At 41.2% G+C, this 23,982-nt stretch overlaps 2 protein-coding genes across 4 annotated transcripts in view; one reads left to right on the top strand and one right to left on the bottom strand.

The window, feature by feature from the left end:
- Window positions 1–23,982, top strand: part of LOC131246766 (agamous-like MADS-box protein MADS4) — a 62,683-nt gene extending 38,701 nt beyond the window's left edge. Inside the window, exons 3-10 of one of the 3 annotated variants that reach the window (XR_009171496.1) lie at window positions 3,862–3,923; window positions 5,255–5,354; window positions 7,398–7,439; window positions 9,425–9,466; window positions 16,759–16,901; window positions 21,922–21,999; window positions 22,131–22,181; window positions 23,900–23,982. Coding sequence is in view for 2 of the 3 variants with exons in the window: in XM_058247155.1 (XP_058103138.1) it covers window positions 3,862–3,923; window positions 5,255–5,354; window positions 7,398–7,439; window positions 9,425–9,466; window positions 16,759–16,901; window positions 21,922–21,997 (465 nt within the window). In the remaining variant the exon portion in view is untranslated. Of the gene's footprint in view, window positions 1–3,861; window positions 3,924–5,254; window positions 5,355–7,397; window positions 7,440–9,424; window positions 9,467–16,758; window positions 16,902–21,921; window positions 22,000–22,130; window positions 22,375–23,899 lie in introns of those variants that run through there. The other 2 variants (XM_058247155.1, XM_058247156.1) reach the window with 2 other exon arrangements.
- LOC131246765 (AP2/ERF and B3 domain-containing transcription factor At1g51120-like) lies at window positions 629–1,789 on the bottom strand. The gene has a single exon (XM_058247154.1). The coding sequence runs from the start codon at window positions 1,787–1,789 to the stop codon at window positions 716–718; it is 1,074 nt and encodes a 357-aa protein (XP_058103137.1). The 3' UTR covers window positions 629–715.

Genomic DNA, 23,982 nt, shown 5'->3' with positions numbered 1-23,982 from the left:
TACTTATATATTGATCGGGTTTGGGTTGGGTCGGGCAACCCAAGACCTCAACCTAAGCCCGACCCAAGATTTATCGGGTTGGTATTTACATAGCTCAAGCTTGAGAGCGGACTCGATACATCTTGCCCAAGCCCAACCCAGTGTTGGGTCGGTCACGGGTTGGTCAGGTTAAACCCGCCCAACTTTCAGCCCTATGTCCAAGTATCGTTTGGTCGTTATGATCGTCTAATGCTGTTTTTGGACTATACGCCCCACCTACTGTGGGCAGCAATACGTGGAAGCTGCCTACGACGGCTGTATATGGATGTATGGTCCTACTCTGCCAGAGTAGGAAAGTTTTTGGTTCTAATCTCAGTAAGCGAAGATGAAAAAGCTGCTCCCATGAATTAGTAAAAATCAACGACGTCATTGGACATCCCTCGGGAGCATTTGGGAAATCTACACAACAAATCTATAATCTACGGAAAGCAGTCATTTTTCGCTTGGTTTCACTAGCAGCCGCACATGCCAACGTAAGATGCAAGACGGACATCATGTGGGTCAGACCATGTAGATTACCTAGCCCACAAATCAGGCCCTTCAAATTCATCTAGCTTGGAAACAATCAGATTCCCCGATTTCATACAAAATGTAGCCTGATTTATGGCCCATAGAATCCACAAAGGTTGCTGTTAAGACCTTCAAACAAAAGAACCCTAAGAAACTCTACACAAACTCAACTGATCTGCACTCCAAACAATCTGACACCTTTCTTCTTTACAAATTCCTCCTTTTCTCCATCGACCTTTCTCCCTTCCCCAACCGACCCACATCCAGACCACCCTCCCAACCCAAGCTGCAACTCTACCTTCCCTACTACAACTTTAGGTGTCTCCTCATCTCCACCACCGCCGTCTCCACCTCCGCCATGCTCCACTCTGATCATGCAAAATGCCTTCTCGTCCATCAGCCGTTCTCTATATTCGCACCTGTAGAACGTAACGACGTCCTTCGCTTTCAGCTTCTTCTCCTTTACAAACCGATTCCACCCCCTTGTAAACACATAGCTCTGGCTACTCTTCCAATAACAGTATCGAAACTTCCACGACCGCAGGCTGTCGTCGAAGAACACCAGCTGGACATCGTCTATTCCGCTCCCGCTCTCATCTCCTTCCCTGATGTCTTCTGGAAGCTGCGGAAAGTACTTCATTGCGTGCTTCTTCGGTATCACTAGCCTGTTGAGCTTCCCGACATCACTCGGGGTCAGCTCCTTTTGAAAGAGTTGTCGGTACAACATCCCTCCTTGTTCGGCAGGGATATCCCTTAGGTCGAAATTGACATCTTTCGTCATGTTCGACGTTTGGGTGCAGATGAAATCAGCGAACTTGGACTCGTACGAACCATCCTTGATCATGTTCAGCACTGCATCTGTTGTGTAAAGGTCTTGGAATTTGGGTTCTTGGATGGTGAGGCTAGTCCATGGGAAGTTGCGATGAGAGTCTCCGCTTCGAAGCTTGATGGCCGCACTGTCGTAGGCCATGGCTGCACTCTTCTCTGATTTGAATGTTCCCAGCCAAATGCGTTGGTGATTTGCGTAAATTTGCGCGCCCCAGTGGCCGTTTTGCTGCAGCACTACACCTTTGAATCTTACTGAGGTGTCAGAGTTGTCGTGTCTTGTTCGTTTGATTGGGCGGATTGGGTTGTTGTTGCTGTTCGAATCAGAACCTTCCGCTGCCATCGCTGCATTCGAAATCATACTCACCATCTCTTCATCCATTGAAGTCTTTTTCCTCACAACTAATCCCTCCATTCCAATCCTGCGAAGAAGAAAGAAAACCCATATTGAAAAGATTGAAATATAAGGGAAACCCCAATGTGCTTTAGAAAGAAATTACTCAACTCTGTCCAGCATCATCAACGAAAACGATTAAAATTGGAAGCAGCTGGTTTGGGAACCCCAACAATTATAAGGACCCTGGACGAATTTGTAGTGAGTCACCATGAGTTTTAAAGATATGAAATGAATGCTTGCAATCATTGTAGGATGAGATCAGATGGAGGACTTACATTCAATGGAGAATAATGGCGTTCTTTGTAACTCGTAAGAATATCAAGAACCGAGTAAAAAAAGGATGATGGATTTCTACGGAGAAGCAAAAGATGATATTTTAGCAGGTATGTGGGAGAGATGGAATATTAGATTTTGAGAGAGACAGAGAGAGAGAGAGAGAGAGAGAGAGAGAGAGAGATTTTCTCATGCAATTGAGAAACAGAAGGACGTGATATTTGGAAAGTAGACTATTTTAGAATAGGGTGACAACTCTATAAAACATCAGCAGATTCTAGCGTATCTAATTATAGTGATGAGTATTAGCTAGATAACGGAAACCTTCCTTTTTATTTGATTTTCTATTAATTAGATCTGTCTCTCCCTAACTATACGCTTGTAAACCTCAGAAAGTCTGTTGAACATAGGAGCCGTTCATTGGGTGGCCACCAACATGTAGATGAGTATTGCATAGATCAAGACGTTGCACCTATCCGGTAGGCCGCCCTTGTATGGTGGAAACGGACGGTTTAAAAGAACTTGCTTGATGTGGACTGCTTTTATTATTTTTCTGGTATGTTCCACACACTTGCAAGTTGGCACGTGTGATGACATTAAAGGTGGGCTGGCTAGCCAACCTGTTCCTAATGTGCACCGAAATTACAGCCTTTGATTTGTTGAAAAATTAAAAAATCTGAAATTTCCACTGTAACTTCTTTAAATAGTGCTTTCATTACGGGCTTGATAAGTGCATTTTAGGCATTTATGCTTTTAAACTGCGTTGGTGGTAATTTCCAATCCTGAGCCGTGGCTTCTCATTGTTCCATGTCATTGCCGATGACACTACCTCACGGATGCGGATTTCATGCTCCTGCGACGGGAATCAACGTGGACCCAAAACTGACGCAAATCCAAAACTTAAGTGGGCTGCACGACAGAGGACTTAACCTCACTGTTGAAACAAGCGTTGGGCCACAAAAGTTTTGAATCAGGCTAATTTTTTCGTTTTCAGTTCATCCCAATAAGAATGACCTAATAAACAGTATGGATGGTGTATAAACATCACGATAGACTTGGGGAGATTTCAAAGGTAGGAATTTACCTACACACGTTTTCCTCACGTACGGCTCACTTGAGTTTTGGATTTAATTCATTTTTTAACCCCCGTCTTAAAACGATCTTACAAACTAATGAACGAAATAAACTTCCATTAAACATCACGTTTTCCTCAAGTAGAACACAATACAAAAAAATATAAGGAATTAACACAGCTACCACCGTGAGATTTATTTGCTATCTAATCTCCCGAGATATATATATATATATCACAGTTTCGTCAGAGCCATTGTGGCCCCAAAAAATTTTCAAAGGTAAACAATAAGAATTGACGTCCACCATTGAAAACTTATTTGGGCCACAGAAGTCTCCGATCAAGCATGTGACGTTACCAACAGTTAGATGGTAAATAAACCTCACATTTGGTCTTAGGAAGGTTTCAACCCATTGCTTTCTGTGGTGGGTCAACTTTAGCTTTGGATGTGCCTCATTTTTAGGCCTATGTTCTAGAATGGTCCGAAAATTTTGATAAATGGTGTGGAACTAACTAATAAATCATGTTGGCGCACATCTTCAAAGTTGTGTTGCGCAATGAAAATGGGCATGTTGTGTGAGTTGGTGTGATCGGCACATCCAAAGGTCCCTTCAAATCAAAACGCATTGAAGCAGTTTACACTCTAACAAACCTGAATTATATCAAGGTTTATGTTTCTGAATAGCAAGACTGTCTTATATTTTAATAATCATATATACTCATTTCCGTCCATTGATTTGAGCAGAGCTATCATCAGGAGTATCTGAAGCTTAAGGCCCGCGTGGAGGCACTACAACGGTCCCAAAGGTTGAACGTTTGAAAGTTAATTATTTTGTTCCAACATGGGCACCTCAATATCGTTATGGCTGTAGGCCATGTTTGGTTACACTATTTTGTTAAATTGTGATAATTAGTTCAATAGAGAGTAAATAACTGATTTCAACTTGAAATAAACATACAATTGCAATTTCGAGACTAGTCCATGGAGTGTGTTTGGTTACACCAAATTTCATGAAATATCATGACATCTTGCAGCAAATTAGACTCGTTAATCATTAAATTTCATGAAATTTCACAATATCGTAGTGCAACCAAATGCACCCTCAGGATAGGAAGGTGGGTAAAATACAACTTTATTTCTACACTCCAATGAACTCATTATCGTGTAGTTATATTCAATTGCATATTTAAATGAAGATACTTTAAGTTAGAGTTCCCACGTGTTAGTTTGAAGTATGGACGTTTGTTAAGCCTACACACGTCTACAAGGTAGGTCATGTACATTCCTTCAGTCACACGTGCTAACATTGCCGACAGGTGCAAAATCCAACCCATCTATCATGTATATCTGACTTTGTAGCTGTTCTGGCCCAAAAGTAAATATGCTCCATTCATCAGCTGGTTGATAAGGGTAGAAACATTTCAATGCGTGAAAAAAATTAGCAGTGTTTTCATTTCTTCGGTGCATTGTTCGCTACCCTGTGACCAACCCTGCACGGGAAAACCTGATTCCAGGGCAAGAGCATCTACAGTGGGTTAGTAACCTCTAATGAATGGATTAGATGTAGTACCAATGTGCCATGCTGGCTCCTTTGTGTGTGGGCCTGTTAGAAATTCTCTTGGGTGATGAAAATTATAATCCTTTCATGTCTTTCACACGCTCTCTTTGATGTTTGCATGAAGTTATTATGGTATTTTATGTAAATGAAAACATCACATCATAACAAATCCATGGAAAATGATCCTAAATAACTAGTTTGTTTTAGTGAGAGTTATCTCCCAGAAACATGAAAATATCATTTCTGTTTTCTTTTCTTTTTTAAAAGAATATAGAAGAAAGTCATTTTTGAGGAAAATCATGGAAATGGAGGTCAATTTACACAGTTGCTTTTGGTTTCTCAAAGAATGGAACCATTACATTCAAGAAAAACACTTCAGTTTCCACGGTTAGATTAGAAGATTCGAGCAACCCAAATAAGCCCCACGCTGAAACTCAAAAACTGCTATTGAAGCATATAGATAAATTTGTAGATGTTAAAAAATAGTAATAATTTGTAGATATAGTGATGATATGTCCATAGAAAAGCATAGTGATAAAATATTATTGACGATGATTGTGATTGTTTATGGGACTTCAGGAATCTTCTAGGTGAGGACTTGGGCCCGCTAAGCGGCAAGGAGCTCGAGACACTTGAAAGGCAGCTGGATATCTCGTTGAGGCAAATCAGATCAACCCGGGTAATCTTTTTTCAGTCTTTTCTTTGAACAGTTATTTTTCTTCAAGGAATTGAATTGTGAAAATGCAGTTCATCCAACTGACAATATGTTTTCTAGTATTCAAAATGAAGAGCCCTTAAAATCAATGTTACAGATCTTGAAAGTGTTACTTAGGATAGTTTTAAAGGAATTACAAAGTAATCAGATTGCACGGTTGCTTGAATACTTGCATTTGCCCACAATGACGTTACAGGCTATCAAAACAGCTTTCAGCTGTAATCTGAAACCCCATAAAATATCATGTAATTCATTTTACAAGTAAACTCTTTACAACTAAAAAGATATTATACATGGTAGAACACAATACTTGATACACACTTGTGATGTGTAGGGCCACACTATGTATGATACATCTAATTCGTCCATCATAAGATGAAAAGATCATCCACAATTAGAAACTTTCAGAATGCATTTGTGTTGTACTACGATGGATGGAGGACATTCAAGACATCCGGTGCATGCAAGCTTCGATTCTTTCTCAGGCCCCAAAAAATCAATTTTTTTTTTTTTTAAATGTGATTTGTGATTTTAGCAGGATTACTGCCCCAAGCTGTATGAATACCTACTTTAAATGCTATACTGTAAATACTTCATAAATTAGCCCAACACATAATCTGTTTAACTTATACAAATTACTACTTAAAAGCTAAAGAGAATAGGATGTAGTAGTTTACACCTAAAACTTTTTTCAAATATAAAGCATTTACAACTTAAGATTTTATAGGCATCCAAACAACCCTCAGTGTGATATAATTTCAATCTGCACCCGGGCCTTAGATATGAATGTGAAAGATCTAATTATTACTATTGGACCTCTCAGTATGGTGTAATTTATATCTGCACCTAGGCCTTAGATATAATGTGAAGTGTCTAATTATTGAAATTCATTGCAACAGTGATTTCAAAAGTAGCTTTTAAGTAGCAAATGTTGTTTCAAAGGAAGTGATATTTTGTTGACAAACACATCCGGATACAAAAGTAATAAGAATCCAACTAATAAATTAACAATGCCTCATTATCGAAATTCACAGAGGAAGTCAGATACTTATAATGTTGGTAGAAAATCTTTTTCTTCAATTCTGATAGAGTGTTGTCCGTAGTTTCTTCATGCAATCCAACCAGTCTGGAAGGTGTGGCGCCACAAAGAAATAAAAATGAGACGCAAACGTGGGCAACCTCGTGAATTCAGAAGTTTTTGGGCGGATATATATTGTTTTCTATGATGTGGCCCACCTAATGATTTATAGATCAGATTTTGGGGCATCCCATCTTATCCCCGTGAGACTTGATTGATGAGTGGTTTGGATGGCATACACAGAAATGTAGAGCGCAAACAGCAGTAAAAGTTAAATAAGTCCCAGGCATGTTAATAACCCTTAAACGCAGGTGTGAATAATAGTAGGAAAAAGCTTTTATTATAGACATTTGTAGACGATCCGGCAACCGTTCGTTTGCATGCATTGGAATTGCCTGCCATGGGCAATACGTACTGCGTGGTGTTTTCGATCAATACGGATTGCATGGTTCGGATCACCATTTGATGCCATTTCTGGACATTGGGCGATGATCATTATAACATTGAAGATGGACAATTCCAGTTATTTTGCAAGTGGGCCATGGGCAATGCATGCAAACGAACATCTTGTATCTACGTAAAAAATGTCTGTAGGATTGGAATTGTTCAGAAATGGCTTCTAGCGGGTGATCCCAACCATCCATTTGGACTGCACCAACCGATGGTCAGGATCTGCCATCCATGAGAGAGCAACGCGAGTGGTTGTTTTCCATAATCTCTCTTCGTGTTTCAGTGCACGTGCACAGAAGTTCACTGCAGTTCCTCGGAACACGTGGCTAACATGTTCCGTGTGGTAGTTCTATTCTCTGGTGACCCACCAGAAAATCAATGCCGATAGTTGGACTGTTTACAACGTTTACGGTGGGAATGTAAATAGCTTAATACGTAATTAGAGTATCTCTCACCTTGGATTTTCTCCCTTTTTGCAGACGCAATGCATGCTCGATCAACTTGGAGATCTTCAAAGAAGGGTAAGGAGAGAGAGGGGGGAGAAAGGGTAACGATTTGGTGGAGAGTATAGAAGGCTGCTGAAATAGGAAGATGTAGAATATAGAACGCTGCCGAAATAGGAAGGATGTCAAAGCATGAGGAAGCGGCATAGATTACTGGCTGGCTAAATCAAATTTCCCTTCTCCCGCCTACAGGAACCGAGGAAGCTATGTGGGCCCACATAGATTCCATTGAAAAATCTACTCCGTCCATCAGTCTCTCAAGATCATAATATAACTATTTCTAAAAATGAGGCATGTCCAAAACTCAGGTGGACCACACCACACCAAACAGAGAAGATTGGACACCCACCATTGGAAACTTCGTGGGGGCCACAGAAGTTTCGGATCAGGATAATATTTATGGGTTACGTTAATCCGAGTGGTAGTAACCATATGAACGGATTGGATGACATATGGTAATAACCTTCCACGGTGGGTGTTTCCATTTTCACTCTGTTGTGTGGTACACAGCTTCCGCCTGCGCGAACTTCCCGTTGGCGGGGGCATGGGCAATTCGCGTCGCTAGCTTATCTGTGCCAAGCTCAATAAAGCTCATGCACACCCTACTCATGTGCCAGCATGGCACAGGTGCAAGATCCGTAAATAGATCTCGTCCATTCAGCATATGGGCCCCTATATTAGAAAGACATGGATGGGTTTGAAGACTTCAGCCCAGTTTTTCAGAGCCCTACATTTGTTTTGCAAATGTGGCCCATCTGATGATTGGACCAACTCGGATATTGGGCTAGAGCATAAATATAGTAGTGTTCTTCTGATGGGTGGATTGGATCTTGGACCTATCGTGCCACGCAGGCACATGTGTGTCCTCTACACGAGCTTTATTTCACGGGCGTGTGGACCTAGAAAAAGCTGTTGTATTTCCTTTCTCGTTAAGACAAGGAGCTTCGATACTCTGGCAGATCGGGATGGTTGATACACATGTTCTTCGGAATACAATGAAGTTGACAAGTGGTATATCGGTAACTAATTAGATCAAACCGTTCATGCTATGGTCGCATTTTAGATTGCTCAAAACTACACTGAAATGATTGGTGAACTGTTAATGCCTGCTGAGATTAATTCATCAAGCAAATGGCCATTAATCAGTGGTTAGGATCATTCGATCAATCTGCATTATGTGTGATCTACCATCTAAAGTGGATCCCGTAAACGGATGGTTTGATTTGAGTTTAATGTATGCAACGATAGAGATCGGCGATCTAGTTTCCTTAGCATCAACCATCGCGTTCTGGCCGATCAGATCTAATGTCCAAAGCCCTGACGTGGAGGATCGCCAACCATGGGCTCTAATGGTTAGAACTGGTACACGAGATCTAATGTCCAAAACCCTTCCACGCAGGATCGTCAAAAAGATTTTGTATAGATAAGACAAAATATAGATCGTTTTACCAGTTCCACGACAGAACTATAGCCGTTAGATGTGGGTTCATCTTCCGTGATCCAAACCGTTTATATGGGGTCCTCACTTTGTTAGGATCTTACAATGACGGGAACATTTGAGGAAGACACCATCAGCTGCATGCCTCGTCGATTCAACGGTACGAATCGTAGATACCGGACGCAACATCCAACGGCTGTAGTCCCGACCTTTCTTACTCTAACAATACGTTTCGTTATGGTGTGGCAGCGGGTTTCCACCTCCAGATCGTATCCTTAAGAGTATGATCTGAACCGTTCATATTCTGGTTACGGCCATATAGAATCTATGATTCTATAATCATGCGTTATTGATAATCCTGACCTTTGAAAATGAGCCATTATGTATTCATGTGCATCACGATGACTCTTTCTAGGGTTGTAGTAAAACATGGCCCACAAAATGAACGATTCGGATAATCATTCAAGGAACGGCTCCACAGTCGGAGTGAACTTCATTTATTTTTTTGTATAGACGTTATGAAATCTTCCCACCCTTTTATTACTCCATGGTCGTGATTGCGCAGGAACATATGCTTAGCGAAGCGAACAAGGCACTGAGTCGAAGGGTACGTGAATTTCTTTATTCCCCTCCTTTTTCTCTTCCCTCCATATCCTACTCTTGGAAAGTTGTGTTTGCGTTGGTAGTTGGTACAGGGTTGAACATCACACACATGTGGATGATCATAGCCTTCCAGTTGTTGAGTTTTTGATCGTTAACCATTGTTACTAGTGTTCAGTGGGAGAGGAACGTTTCTATGGCTCACGATTTATCTGGTAGTTTGACAAATATATGGACGGTCTCGATCTCCCTCACGGTACTGGAATCCTATGTAACACATGTTTTAAGCAGCATCGCGAAAAACCAAAAAAAAAAAAAAAAAAACCAAGCACTTTAGACCCTCCATATTCTATATGTGAAATCTACTTCGTCAATTATGCGCACTCCTCTATTCTAGGCCGTGGGAATGTAAATCAACAAGATTCACACCTCAGATGGGCCACAACTGGAATGATGGGGTATTGGACACCAACCATAGGTTTTGTGGGTGGAGCCACCATATCATTCATCAAATCCGTTCATTAGGTGTGATTGACCTAGGATGAAGGAAATTCCCCCAGAAAGAAAGAAAGAAATATATATATATATATATATATATATATATATATATATATATATACAGCCCCATTCAAAAATCAGGACCTTCATCCAAGACTGTGTCCTAATTTATAGGTTGGATAGCAAACAAACATTACAGTGGTATATATATATAGGAAGTTTTTAACGATGGGCATTCAATCACCACTCTTTTCCTGTGGTGTGGTCCACCTGAGATTTGAATCCGACTCATTTTATTGCCCACGGCCTAGAATGAGCTGGAAAACGGATGAACGGCATGGATAAAACACATACATCGTGGTGGGGCCACAGAGTTGCAGCTGGCATTGTCAGGATGCAATCCACGCTCCATATTTAATGGAAAAGTCAAGGCGGTTGGATTCTCACACGAAATGATGGTAGAGTCGTCTCTTCACATTACATGTAGCAGGCTGAGTTCAAGATTTGGGACCGTCCATCTAGCTGCCCCTACTATGGATGGCAAGTGAGACAAAGCATGCATGGATATGATGATCCTAGTTCAACCTAGCTGTAAGAATTTCATTGCCGAATTTTGGAAAAAATTCGTGAATGGGATTGTATGATGCGTAACACAGTTTGGTAATTTCCCTACCTTGAATGGATAATATCCCAAAACTCAAGACCAATGAGATAATCTGGATTAGAGAACGTTGTGGAGTAAAAAAGAATGGAGAAGGAGACACACCATCTTCCTTTCTAGTTTGTGGACACGAGAATTAAGATTCAAATGGTCAAATGTCCTGTGATAGGAATGTTAGGACCATTAGATCAGGTCGATGTTATCAATTATATGTACTCTTTGCAGTGGGGCCACCTGATGAATGATCTACATCCTGACATCATCCTACTTAGGAACCGTTACTGGTGGTGTTCGTTGACAATATGGTAGACTTGTCCTGTTGTAGACACCTTGCATCCCATCGAAACTGGAACTGTCTGAATGGTGAAAATAGAAAAATGCCTTTTTGTCTCGTGTCATGTAAGAGTATAAACCTTTCATCTGATGATGACCTCCACAGGCGGTTCTTGGAGGCCAAAACTCATCTCCAAAACGTGGAAATCGAGGAAGTTTTATGGAAACAGAAATTCAGAAATTTATGGCTGAAGGAGGGGGATAAAAACACCAAGTTCTTTCATGCAGCTGCAATCGAGAGAGCTACAAGAGCAGATATTTCAGCAATCAAATCTAACCGAGGACTGCTGATCACGGATCCAAATCAGATAAAGTTTGAAGCGGTGGCCTTCTTCCAAGCGGCCTTCACCTCTGAGGCGCGGTCCAATGTTGCTGCCCTCCTCCAGTCCAGTCCTGAGTGTGTCTCTTCAGCTGACAATGACAATCTGATGGTCTGCCTGTCTTTGGAGGAAGTGCAAAGGGCAATTTCCTCCGTTCCGTCGGACGGGGCACTCGGCCCAGACAGGTTTTCTGGTAGTTTTTTCAAGGCCTGCTGGAGCATCATTGGGGAAGACCTTCATAGAGCTGTTGTGCACCTATTCTGTGGAGGGGATATCCCCAGGGCCTTCACCTCATCATTGATATGTCTTATTCCCAAAGTCCCTAATCCTACCATGTTCTGTGACTTTCGGCCTATAAGCTTATGCAACTGTATCTACAAGATCATGACCAAGATAATTGCTTCCAGGCTGAACCTGCTTCTTCCCTCTCTCATTTCCCCGGAGCAAGCAGCCTTTGTGAAGGGAAGGTCTATGGCGGAGCACATAGCTTTAGCCCAAGAGATGTTTAGGGATATCAATAGAAAGACTAGAGGAGGCAATATGGTGTTGAAGTTAGATTTAGAAAAAGCTTACGATAGGGTGGAGTGGACCTTTCTAAAGCAAGTCCTAAAGCAGTTCGACTTCAGCGACCGTTGGATTGAGATGGTTGAGAAGTGTTGGGCTAATTGTTGGTTCTCGGTCCTGGTTAATGGGGAAGCGACGGATTTCTTTAAGTCGTCTAGAGGGTTAAGACAGGGCGATCCTATATCCCCTAATCTTTTTATCCTGGCGGCTGAAGTGCTTAGCAAAGGAGTCAAAACCTTAATCAACAGTGGGGAATGCAAGCCATACAAGCTCAAGCAAGGCTGCCCAGTCCTGTCCTACCTTCTGTTTGCAGATGACAAGCTTTTGTTCCTAAATGGTGGTTTACAGTCTTTAATAGCTGTGAAGAAGTTCCTAGGTGAATTTCAAGAGGCATCTGGCCAGCGAATTAACATGGGAAAAAGCTCTTTCATGGCCCCAGTTACCCTCTCGGCATCAAGAATCAGAGCTATGGAAGCTTGTTTAGGGATTAAAATTGCTGCCTCTGATCCCTTGTATTTGGGCGTTCCGATCTCGAGGGGCAGAGTCAATCGGCTGAGATTTCAGCCCCTAATTAACAAGATTGACGCCCGTATAAATGGTTGGAAAGCTAGATTCTTGTCTCAAGCAGGGAGGACCACCCTAATTCGCCATGTTTTATGTAGTATTCCAGTGCACACATTAGCAGCCTCCAACGTTCCAGCCATCGTCCTCGACTCTATTCAGCGGAGCCTCACTTCTTTCTTCTGGGGCTGGTCGGACGGGATAAAAAAATTACATTGGGTGAGTTGGAAGAGGATTTCCATTCCGAAATCAGAAGGTGGTCAGGGAATTCGCTCGCTGCAAGAAATAATGAAGGCTTTCAGGATGAAGCTTGCGTGGGCCATCAGATTTGGTCCTGCGGCTAGCCCCTGGGTGGAGCTGATGAGGGTCAAGCATCAGAGGGACTTAGAAGCCCTCAGTGCTGGTGCTGTGCAGGTGTCCCCTTGTTCTCCAATGTAGAAAGTTGTCCGGGCATGCTTCCCGTTGGTCGATAGTATTGTGCAATGTCGTGTAAGTTAGGGTACTTGTAGTCTATGGAGGGATAACTGGACCAATCTCAGCCCGCTTCAGCACCTAACGTCATGTCCCATTCTAGAGGGTCTCAGCAACTTGCAGGTAAGGGACTTCCTGGGCACTAATGGCCCCTTCCCCCCCTCACCTGCTCTCTCTCTCATTCCTCAGGAAGTCACGAACTATATTTTTCAAGGTGGGTTTTGTATGTCGGAAGCCTCGAACTCCCATATCTGGCCCTTGGAGTCGTCAGGTAGTTTCTCTGTTAAATCGGCTAGTAAGCGTTTTGAATGACAGGGCTGAGGAAGAGCTGGTCCAGGTGGGTATGGCACTCGATGATGCCCCCAAAAATTTCATGTTTCGTGTGGAGAGCTCTCCTTGGAGCCATCCCTGTTGATTCCAGAGTTCAGGCAAGAGGAGTAACCTTGGTCTCCAAGTGCATGTGTTGTCCCACGGCAAGTGCGCTGTCCAGTTCTGTGGAGATGCTGCCCCATCTGTTCCTACATAGTTGTCTTTCAAAATCGGTTTGGAATCATTTTGGAGCCATTCTCGGCATTGCGATCAGGCCCAACTAGGATATTGAAACGAGATTGAATGCCTGGTGGAGTGCATCCTCAATTTCGGGCAGACCGTCAACCATCCAGGGGCTACTTCCTTTGTTCCTTCTGTGGGAAATCTGGAAGGCAAGGAGCAAGGCTAGATTTGAAGAAAGAGCGGCGCGCCCTGCAGATGTTATTTCCAAGGTAGTTAGCGGGATCAAATCCTAGCTCTGGCCTACCCTGTTTGGCCCAGTCGATCGTCAACCGATGCCAAGGCGATGGATATCATGGGCTTCCCTTCACCGCCGCTGCTGAGAAAGGCCCCGCAGCTGGTTAAATGGATTCCCCTAAGGGAGGAATGGTTCAAACTAAATGTAGATGGGTCCAGTAGAGGGAACCCGGGAAACTCAAGGGGTGGTGAGATCTATAGAGGGACGGATGGCAACGTGATTTTCGCCTACGCCATTAGGTACAGCATTGGTTCCAATAACATTGCCGAACTTAAAGCCATTTGGGATGGCCTTACATTATGCCTACAGAAAGGCTTGTGGAAGGTGCAGATTGAATCGGATTCAAAGCTCATTGTGGATCTGCTGAACGGAAATAGTCGGTCGAGAGTCAGTTGGACCTACTGGCTGGACCGCATTCAATCCTTAAGAAAGAGTGCTAGTTTTCCTCTCACCCACGTTTTCAGGGAAGCGAATGCCGTGGCAGATGACTTGGCTAAGTTGGCCAGTTCATCTCAGGCCCACTCTATTTTGTCAATAGCCACTAACCTACCTTGGTCAGTTAGGGGCACAGTCCTGTCAAATAAAGCCGGGCTGGGCTCTCTCAGGCATGCCCACGGGGACTGAGGGGTTTTTTGTGTTTTCTCTTGGTTTGTTTCTTTTGTAGGGCTTTATACGATAGGCGGGACCGATATCTTTTTGTTAGGGCCTATTTGAATTATCTGTAAATGTTTCCTTTGTTAATAATATTCAAGTGGCATGATGCCACCTTCTCCCAAGAAAAAAAAAAAAAACTTTCATGAAATCCTGGCTGTTTGAATGGTGAAAATAGAAAAAATGTCCGAGTCATGTGTCGGAGAGGTGGTCCCACCCTAGAGGGTTGTGATCATGCGTTGAAGGCCATGCTTGTCATAAATTCATTGGTTTACAGTCCTGTCGACCATTTATAGGTTGACAAAGGGGCAAATACAAGCCACTTCGTCCCAACACTTAGCTACCCATTAGGAATATGAAGAAGAAAATGCTAAGTCCTTTGGAGCGTGCATTTGATAGAACTGATGCTAAATGGAATTGACATGAATTGGTATCCTAGTCTAAGAAGCGGATTAGCTGGTGTAATACACACCACTAACTTCGCTGTTGTGTTGACTTCACCAAGTTCTGTGGATCCCATCATGAGGTACGAGGGGAATTGAACATCTATGATTGAAACCCTTTTGGGGTCACAGAAGTTTAGCATCAATATAATATTTATTTTTCCTCTTTATTCAGGTCTTTGTAACCTAAAATAAACATTATGGTGGGCCCTCTGAATGATTTAACGTGAGAATCATTGCCCCACTATTATTTGTGGTGTAGTCTACAAGAATTTCTATTTTTGGGATCATGCTCTAAAATGATCTCACCAAATGAATGAACGGTGTACATATTAAAAAATATATATCATTGTGGGGCCATGTAACTTTAATATCCTTTGAACCATTCGTATAACTTGAAACTCTAGGAGCATCATAGCAGCACGACACGTACCCATACTAGCCAGGTTGGTGGTGTGTAGTACACCAGCTAATCTGCTTCCCGAGTGTCTTGGTGTGTTTTTAAAATAAGGAATCCTTGGAGGTCATTTGGGAGCATGATGTAGAGTGGGTCGCGGACAATTTCATGGCCAAGATGGATCAGAAAAGGCCCGGTCGATGACAGAAGTGATCCGGACCGTCAGACCTTAGATCGGGCATATCTCACAATCCGAAATGAGTTATCGGGCGTAAAATATATGATTTTGGGGTAGAACGAGATACTTTAGCCAACCAACCCCGCTATGCCGGGTTACACAAGCTAGATTTGGAAATACGCCTGGATCGACGGTCGTTTCCCTGTTTTAATTTCGTTTGTACTGTAAATAATAAGTTTTAATTTGATTATAACTCTTCATCCGTCTAGCTTTAGGAGTTGTGTCCAACATGAAAAGAGCTTAGAATAATTAGGAGAACGGTTTAGTGAAGCCAAATAGGACACTTACTATTTTTGGCCAAAAACCTTACGCACTAGTAGACATCATGACCGTCTATAAATAGTAAGTTTACTATTTATAGTAAGTCACGAATTTTAGGAGTTTTAGTTGTAGTTTTCTTCTTATTTCTCTCCTATAACTTGGTATCCCTATTTAAAGAGTTGTGAACTTATTTATTGAAATTTATTAATCAATTTTGAATTTATTAGAATTTATTTCTTTTTTTTGCTTTCTTTCCTTGTGGATTCGAAAAGTCTCTGTGAGGAGTCCAGAGAAGCTCCGTGGATTTGGAGTAGTTATCCTCTTGAGGAAGATGGTGATCGACCTCATCACATTCATCCCTACATCAGAGCATGTATTTTATAAGCATTGGGATCCATGTGAATTGGAATAATGGGGCCTTTGTGTGTCTTCAGAATAAGAGGCTTATGATGTATTTGACATGAATGGGACTCCCCACGCAATATATGCTTCCAAATAAACTTGGCCTATCCAAAACGTGGGATTAGGTGGTATAAAATTGCATTTGGTCCCATGCAAATTACATCTATCATATGGAAATGACAAGATGGATTGGATTAATTCAAGTATCATATCATCTTGTTCCAACAATAGAAACCTCTGGATTTTTACAGATTTCGAAATCCACTACATACATAGGTCTCACATTAATGCATATGTTTTATCCATGTCATCCATTCATATGTAATTGATGCCCGTGTTCTATCCATGCCGTCCATTCATACGTGACATTTACACAGTGAAACCTATGTCTGGTGGATCATGGAATTGTAATAGGAATTGACTGTCAAAATACAAATGGACATGCAACCATTGTGCAATAATGATGTTAATTTCATTTAATGCAATTGCATGCCATTTAATCCCGCATTCCAAACAAGCCTAAATCACAATAAATACCTCTGAATACACGCTCTAGAATGACCCTTTGGTGGACACTCTCCCAAACCTATTAAAATTGCCAATTCACACCGATTACTATTGAATACACGCTCCCAAATTAAGCCCAATGTAATGACACGTCTAATCTAGCAATTTAAAGTAAACTAAGCTTTTTTTATATTTGTACTTGCAGTTAGAGGAAGGAGCACAGGCAAATCATAATCACGTGTGGGAACCAAATGCACATGCTGTGGACAGCTACAACCGACAACAACCCCAACAGCAAGGTGACGGATTCTTCCATCCGCTAGAGTGTGAGCCCACTCTCCACATCGGGTAACATGCCTTTCTTACTTCCTAATGTATGTGTTATTAAAACAATACAAAATCATCTATATAAGGGTCTGTTTGGATTACCAATTAACATGGTAATAAAAGAAAATGTGTTATTATTATGATTTTACCCCCACCAAACCAAACACAGGAATCATTGGTCAAATGTGAATGTTTTCAGGTGATTGGTAAAACAAATTATAATCATTGCATTCTTTCATGACATTATTGGGGAAATTTGAATTTGAATAGCAATATTAATGTATGGATGTGATCATTTGAGACTAAAGTAATTTAAAAAAAAATGTGAGATTAGGATTTTAATGCCTATAAACCAAACCACAAAAGTAACTTTCAAAAAATAAAACCAAACAAAGGAATCAGCGGTCAAATGCAATGTTGTCAGGAGCCAAGAATTTTTATCATTCAATTTTTCTTTACATTGCACTTTTCCTTTACATTAATTTGGTAATTGGTAATCCAAACAGGCCTTAAGTGCACTGTGTATTAAAACAATAGTAAATCATCTCAGGTTTGGAGTCACCGTGAGTTTAATAACCATGATATGGAATGAAAAACACAACCAATGTAGGAGGAGATGAGATAGATATGAATGACTTATTACAAAATTAACCAAAAAAAAAGAAAAAGAAAAAAGGGATTACTTTATATATTCAATAGAGAGTAATGAAATTCGCTTGTAAGAATATCAAGAACCCATAAAAAGATGGCACAATGGATTTTTAAGGAGATGAAAAAAATCTATGATATTTCAAAAAGTTTTTAAAAATATCTCATAAATCAATATAATTATCATTCGACTACTTACAATCATGACTGTTGTGCGAGCAAATATATCGGTAGAACGGGTGGGCCCACCATGATGTTTATATAAAATCCATCCATACCACCGGGTGCGTCACTCCATGATAAGCTAAGGGCCCAAAAGTAAACTCTAATCCGTGGTTCAAGTGGACTACATGATTGGAAACAGTGTACAGGAGGGGGCACATGCCTAAATTTTTGTGTGGCATCTTATGGTTGGAGTCAGATTCATATGGTTATTGTGATTGTCCTAAAAAAGTAAGGATGAACGTCTCTCTCCCACTCCTGATTACCCTTGGTTATTGACGAATTCACTTTGATGTGTGTTTGTGATCCACTTCGATCATAAGATGTATATAATTCCACCTTAGGCCCACGACAACTGATAAGGCTGACCTATGATTCAGGTGGGCCACACCAAAGGAAATTTAGGATAGAGATGTCCAACCTTGATTTTACAGGGCCCACCACGATAATCACATGAAATACACCCCAACCATTAGATGCCACACCATTATTTAGGCCTGGGCCTAAACATCAAGTCCACCAATTCTTTAAATGGGCCACACGAACGAGAATAGTTTGAAGGGTGAGGTTTTTCTGTACATTGTTTCCCATCATGTGCTTCCATCTCAATCACAACAGGGGCTGATTCTTTAGCCCTGTCCCTAACATGGGGTGACGCGCCTGGTTGTCAATGAATTTCACATAAACCTAATGGCGGAGCCCACCCAAGTAGCTGACCCCTTTGCTTGCATTGCCTATCCAACTTCCATAAATCTAATGCAAGGTCTGATTGCATGGTGAACCCAAACCACTAATTAGCTACATGGTTTAAAGACTCCGTGGCCCACCTTAATATATGTGTTTTATACACACCATCCATCCATTTTCCAGCTCATTTTAAGGCATGAGCAAAATTGAAACATATCCAACGCTCAAGTGGACCACAGCACAGAAAATAATGAGGATGATGACGTCCACCTTAAAACCTTTGTAGGACCCACAGTGATGTTTATTTCTCATCCAATTTGTTCATGAGGTTACACAGATCTGGATGAAAGGAAAACACAAATATGACCGTTAGATATTTTTCATTTTTAACATCCAATAAATATTCACTAATCTGAAAGTAAAACATCTAAACTTACATAAATAAATTGAATGGTTTAATTTGCATTTAGTGTATGCAACTTGTGCAATTTCTAAGTAATTTACAAGTAACCACGAATCACAGATGTTGATTGTCCAAACAATCGAATTTCTGCTGCGTGATTTAGTAACTGCGTATCAAGCCTCACATGCAGCTAGAGTATCAAATTTAACTATCTTCTCTCCTTTCTCGCTCTCGTCCTACCCTTAGCCATAACTCTTTTTTTTTTTTCTTTTTTTTTCTTTAATAAAGAAAAGGATCTACCATTGACTACGCAAAATTACAACCTAGGCCAATCGGGAGGGAAACATGAAAAAAAATTCCAGCCCCACCTATCATATACTATATGAAGGGGGGCCCCGACCACCCCCAAAACATCTGGAACCAAATAAAAGAACAAAAATAGAGAGCAAGGGGCTAATTTTGATGCTTAAACATGTGATCTCTGATGGCCCCTAAGCCCGCTTTATCTAGGAGAATCTAGCCTCTCGTGAAGCGGGGCAAGGAGGAGATGTTAGGAAAGACTCTATTGATTTGCAAATTATTCTCAAGCTTAGCCAAGCTATCAGCCGGACCATTTGCTTCCCAGAGGACGTGAGCGATTCGAAAGGAACCCCTACCATCGAGTGAAACAATTCTGGTTAGCCAATAAGCCCACTTCCAGGAGGGACCACAATTCATCTTAAGGCAATGCACAACCCAGCTGGAGTCAGATTCCAAGATCACATTTTGAAGGCCCAGGTCCAAGCAAAGGTTGATACCATCGTGAATGGCCCTCAATTCTGCCAAATTGTTAGAGGCATTCTCGTACCCATTGGCGAAGGCGAAAATCACGTTGCCCAGGTGGTCGCGATAGATACCTTCTCCACCGGCAGGACCTGGATTCGACAAAGCAGAGTCATCCACGTTTAACTTGAGAAAACCCTCCCTCGGCCTGATCCATCTAACGATTGAAAAAACGTAGGAAGGGTGAGGAGCTCGGAGAGTAACTGAGGCAATGGGCTTGGCCTGAGACGTAAGAAGCAAAGCTATGGAAAAGATAGGGAAGAGGGTGATCAGCCACCACTTCACCTTTGAGAACAACCCAGAGGCAGGGGCAGCTTGTTGTCGAACCTGGCCTCATTTCTCGATTTCTAGATCTCCCAAATAATGAAAACAGGGGCAAGCCGAAAACACATGAGGCTAATGGATCGAGGCAGGGGCCTGAACCACCACCAATGCAGTTGGTCCTAGATGGATGAGTGACTGAACATCGACACCCCAAAGAGGTCAGCAACTTGTCTCCAAAGGTTACTAGCCAGAGCACCGTCCAAGAAAAAGTGGGAAGGGGATTCAGTGCGCGGGCCGAGCACGTGAGCATCAGTGCAGCAGTTGCACTTAAAAGCCATATGGATACCCTTCTTCTGGATGAGAGCATCGATGGGAATGGAGCAGCTTAGGGGCTTCCAAACCAAAAGAGAGATCTTAGGGGGGATCGACGAGTGCCAGACAAACTTTGACCAGGGGAGAATAAGATCTCTATCGCAGATGATACCCCAAACTGATTTTACAAAAAAATTTCCCACAGGATCTGAGGGCCAGAGAAATCTATCCGACGTGCAAAAGCCCCCCTGGGCAATTAATTCTCTTAACCAGTCGGGGAGGGGGTTAGGGGTGACCTGCTTCAGCCCATTAGAGTCAATATACTCTGCAACGGTTCTATTCCTCGAAGAATTGAGGATGTCGAGGGAAGTTAACGAGGCCAAAGGGCTTACACCGGACCAATTGTTGAGCCACATGCTGCTGGTGCCACGCCCAATTAGAATTTGCGCATGACTGTCCAGAGTGGGGAAGAGTCGCTGCATGATTTTCCAAATAAGGGAAGTTGGGAACGTCCTGCTGGAAGAGGGGTCAAAAGGCGAGGACGGTAGGTATTTTGAGTGCATGAAGCTGCCCTAGAGACTGTTTTTACACTCATATCTGATACCCCATGCCAGCTTCAAATGGAGCGAACGCATGACCTTTCTCATCTTCTTGACGCCGAGACCACCCTCGGCTTTGGGCCTGGAGATGAAACTCCACTTCTTCCAATGGAGCATCTACTTTCCGTCTTTGCATCCCCAGAAAAATATAGGCAAACATCTTCTCAATCTCAATCAGGACTTTCTTTGGGACCGACGTAGCAACTAGCGTGTGAATCGGAAAAGCTATGAACGCATGACCTCTCTCATCTTCACCAAGTCACCATGTTGACTCACCCAAGTTAAATTTTGTGGGCTAAGCTAGTAGAGTCTGAGTTCTGAGTTTGACAACCTTAGTTTTAATTAATATATTGCCTTTGGTTTTTGTCTTTTCTTTTAGTCATACATTGGATTATTACTATTAAAAAAACGTTGAGTTATAACTTATAGTAGATAAAGGTGTTTCAGTTAGTGTGAAGGGTTCATCTACGAGTTCTTTTAATGAAGGGATTAATGTCTTGAGCCTTTTTCCTTCCTCTTTCTCCCTTTGCCATGGCCTCTTGTTTACATGAGGTTGCGATTGCATGTCTGTGGGCTAAAACACATTCATGGAAGATCTAAAGCCTCATACACACGTCGAATTAGGAAAGCTCATAATAAATATTATAAATATTGTGATAAAATCTTTGATTTTATATATATATATATATATATATATATATATATATATATATATATATATATATATATGATATGATATGATATATCACCCATGTATAGATATTCTGTGAATGTGCATTAAACCGGTCACGACCGAAACAAAATTAACTCAGGCGAGTCAAATAAACAGAGTCCCTGTCATGACTGAAACCAAGTTAACTCAGACGAGTCAAATACGACTCCGAAGAGTCATCAAACCACGGTTCATTGCACCCAAATAATGGTCCAATTGGGGGAATATACTTTGGTGGGAACAATAATACTTTGGTAGGGACAATATACTAGTTATGTAGACTATACAATTGAATAATGCTGCGTGTCCCGAGGGAGCTACTTCTGGCTCATCGATGGCAGTAAATCACTCAAGCTCGTTGATCTCTTGCAGGTATCAACCAGATCAGATAACGATAGCAGCACCAGGGCCGAGTGTAAATAATTACATGCCGGGATGGCTTGTATAAAGGTATGTATGGATGATCTTGTGAAACAAATGATTCATTGGTCATGCATGGGAAATTGTTATTTACTTGATGATGCGAGGTACATTTTCTCAATGACGAAAAAACTTTTTTTTTTTTTTTTTTTTTATTGCAGTCACTCTGAGAAGGGAAAGTTTGTAAAGAATGGTGTATGAAGGCTTGCTGTGTACGTGAGCTTTGATTCAGATGGGTGCATGTATGCATTGCAACATTTTTTTTTCTCCAGAAAATGCATTGTGGGTTTATGATGTGGATTTGTAGGATTTCTAAGTCCAAAAGCTACAGAACAAAAAGGGATTGCAATAACATGAGGTCATGTCAAATCACTTATCCGAATTTAAAGCCATTCCTACCTTTCCGCCATTTTAGCAGCCCTGACTACAGTCGAATCTAAAAACTTCCTAGGATCCACTGTAATGTTTATTTGCCATCTAACCTATTGATTAGGTCACAGATACTTGAATGAAGGGAAAATACAAATTTCAACTATCCCCATTGTTTTTTTATGGTGTGGTCCACCTAAGATTTGGATCTGTGTCATTCTAGGGCTCATGCCCTAAAATGAGCTGGAAAATGGATGGATGGTGTGCATAACACATACAGTGTGGTGGGGCTCACTGTGCTTTTCTCAACACCCCCCTTAAACATAATTTCTTTTATCAACCATTTCAAGCATAGTTATTAACTTATAAAAGATGTCAACTATAAAGGGTTTCGTGAAAATATTAACAACTTGATCTTGTGACTTGATAAAAATAAACTTGATGGTCTTATTCTTCACATGCACTCAGATAAAGTGAAAGCAAGTGTCGATATACTTGCTTCTCTCATGAAATAGGGGATTTTTCGCTAAGCCAATGGATGACTTATTGTTGACATAAATCTTTGTATGCTTCTCCTGATACAATTGAATATCTTTAAGAAGATTCATTAGCCAAATCACATGGTATACTCTTAATGATGCGGCTACATATTGGGCTTCACATGTTGAAAGAATGACAATCGGTTGTTTTTTTATTACTATGTAAAAATAGTTTCTCCCATATGTACAAAACCGGATGTGCTTTTTCTATCATCCACGTCTCCTCCCCAATCACTGTCTAAATATCTTTTAAGTTGAAAGGCTCGAAATAATAAATAAAGCAAACCATAATCCATTGTACATTTTATGTATTAAAGAATCTTCTTAGCCGCCTTAATGTGAGAGGATTTTGGTTATTCCATGTATTGGCTCACTAACCGAACTCCATAGAGAATATTCGGTCTTGCGTGCGTCAAGTGTCAAAGACTTCCGACTAAGCTCTTGAAGAGTGAGAAATCCACATTTTCTTCTTCATCATACTTCATCAACTTGAAGCCACATTCCCCAGGTGTGCTTATCAGCTTGCAATTGTATACATTGAATTTCTTGAAAACTTATCTTACGTAGTCTTCTTGGGAAATAAAGATTCCTTCATCCATTTGCTTCACTTATATGTCAAGGATGTACGACATGAGGCCGATGTCTGTCATTTTAAATTCTCAAACCATCGATCCTTTAAACTCTTTAAATAGACTTGGATTATCTCCTATAAAGATCAAGTCATCCACGTACGTATAAACAAACAAGCAATATGTCTCCATTTTCATTCACCTTAGTATAAAGGACATATTTATATGGGCGTTTGATAAAATTATTTTCTTGAAAATATTGATCAATTCTATTATTGCATGTCTTTGATGCTTATTTTAAGCTATATGAGGCCTTTCTTAATTTTAAAACTTTATTTTCATGTCTTTTTTTTACACAACCCAATGATTACTTCACATAAACATCTTCAAAATATCTATTCAAAAAGGTAGATTTCACATCGATTTGAAATATTTTCCAGCTATTTTTTGCGGCTAAAGAAATAATCAATCTTACCGTTTCTAAGCAAGCAACAAGAGCAAATACCTCATCATAGTTGATTCTAGGTCATTAGTTG

This window comes from Magnolia sinica, chromosome 5 (genome assembly GCF_029962835.1).
Source record: "Magnolia sinica isolate HGM2019 chromosome 5, MsV1, whole genome shotgun sequence".
In the NCBI taxonomy this organism is placed as follows: Eukaryota; Viridiplantae; Streptophyta; class Magnoliopsida; order Magnoliales; family Magnoliaceae; genus Magnolia; species Magnolia sinica.
Note: the sequence above shows the minus strand (reverse complement) of the source record. Positions and strands in the feature narration are given on the sequence as shown.

Coding starts and splice junctions, on each gene's coding strand:
- LOC131246765 (XM_058247154.1), bottom strand. CDS start 1,789: ATGGAGGGATTAGTTGTGAGGAAAAAGACTTCAATGGATGAAGAGATG.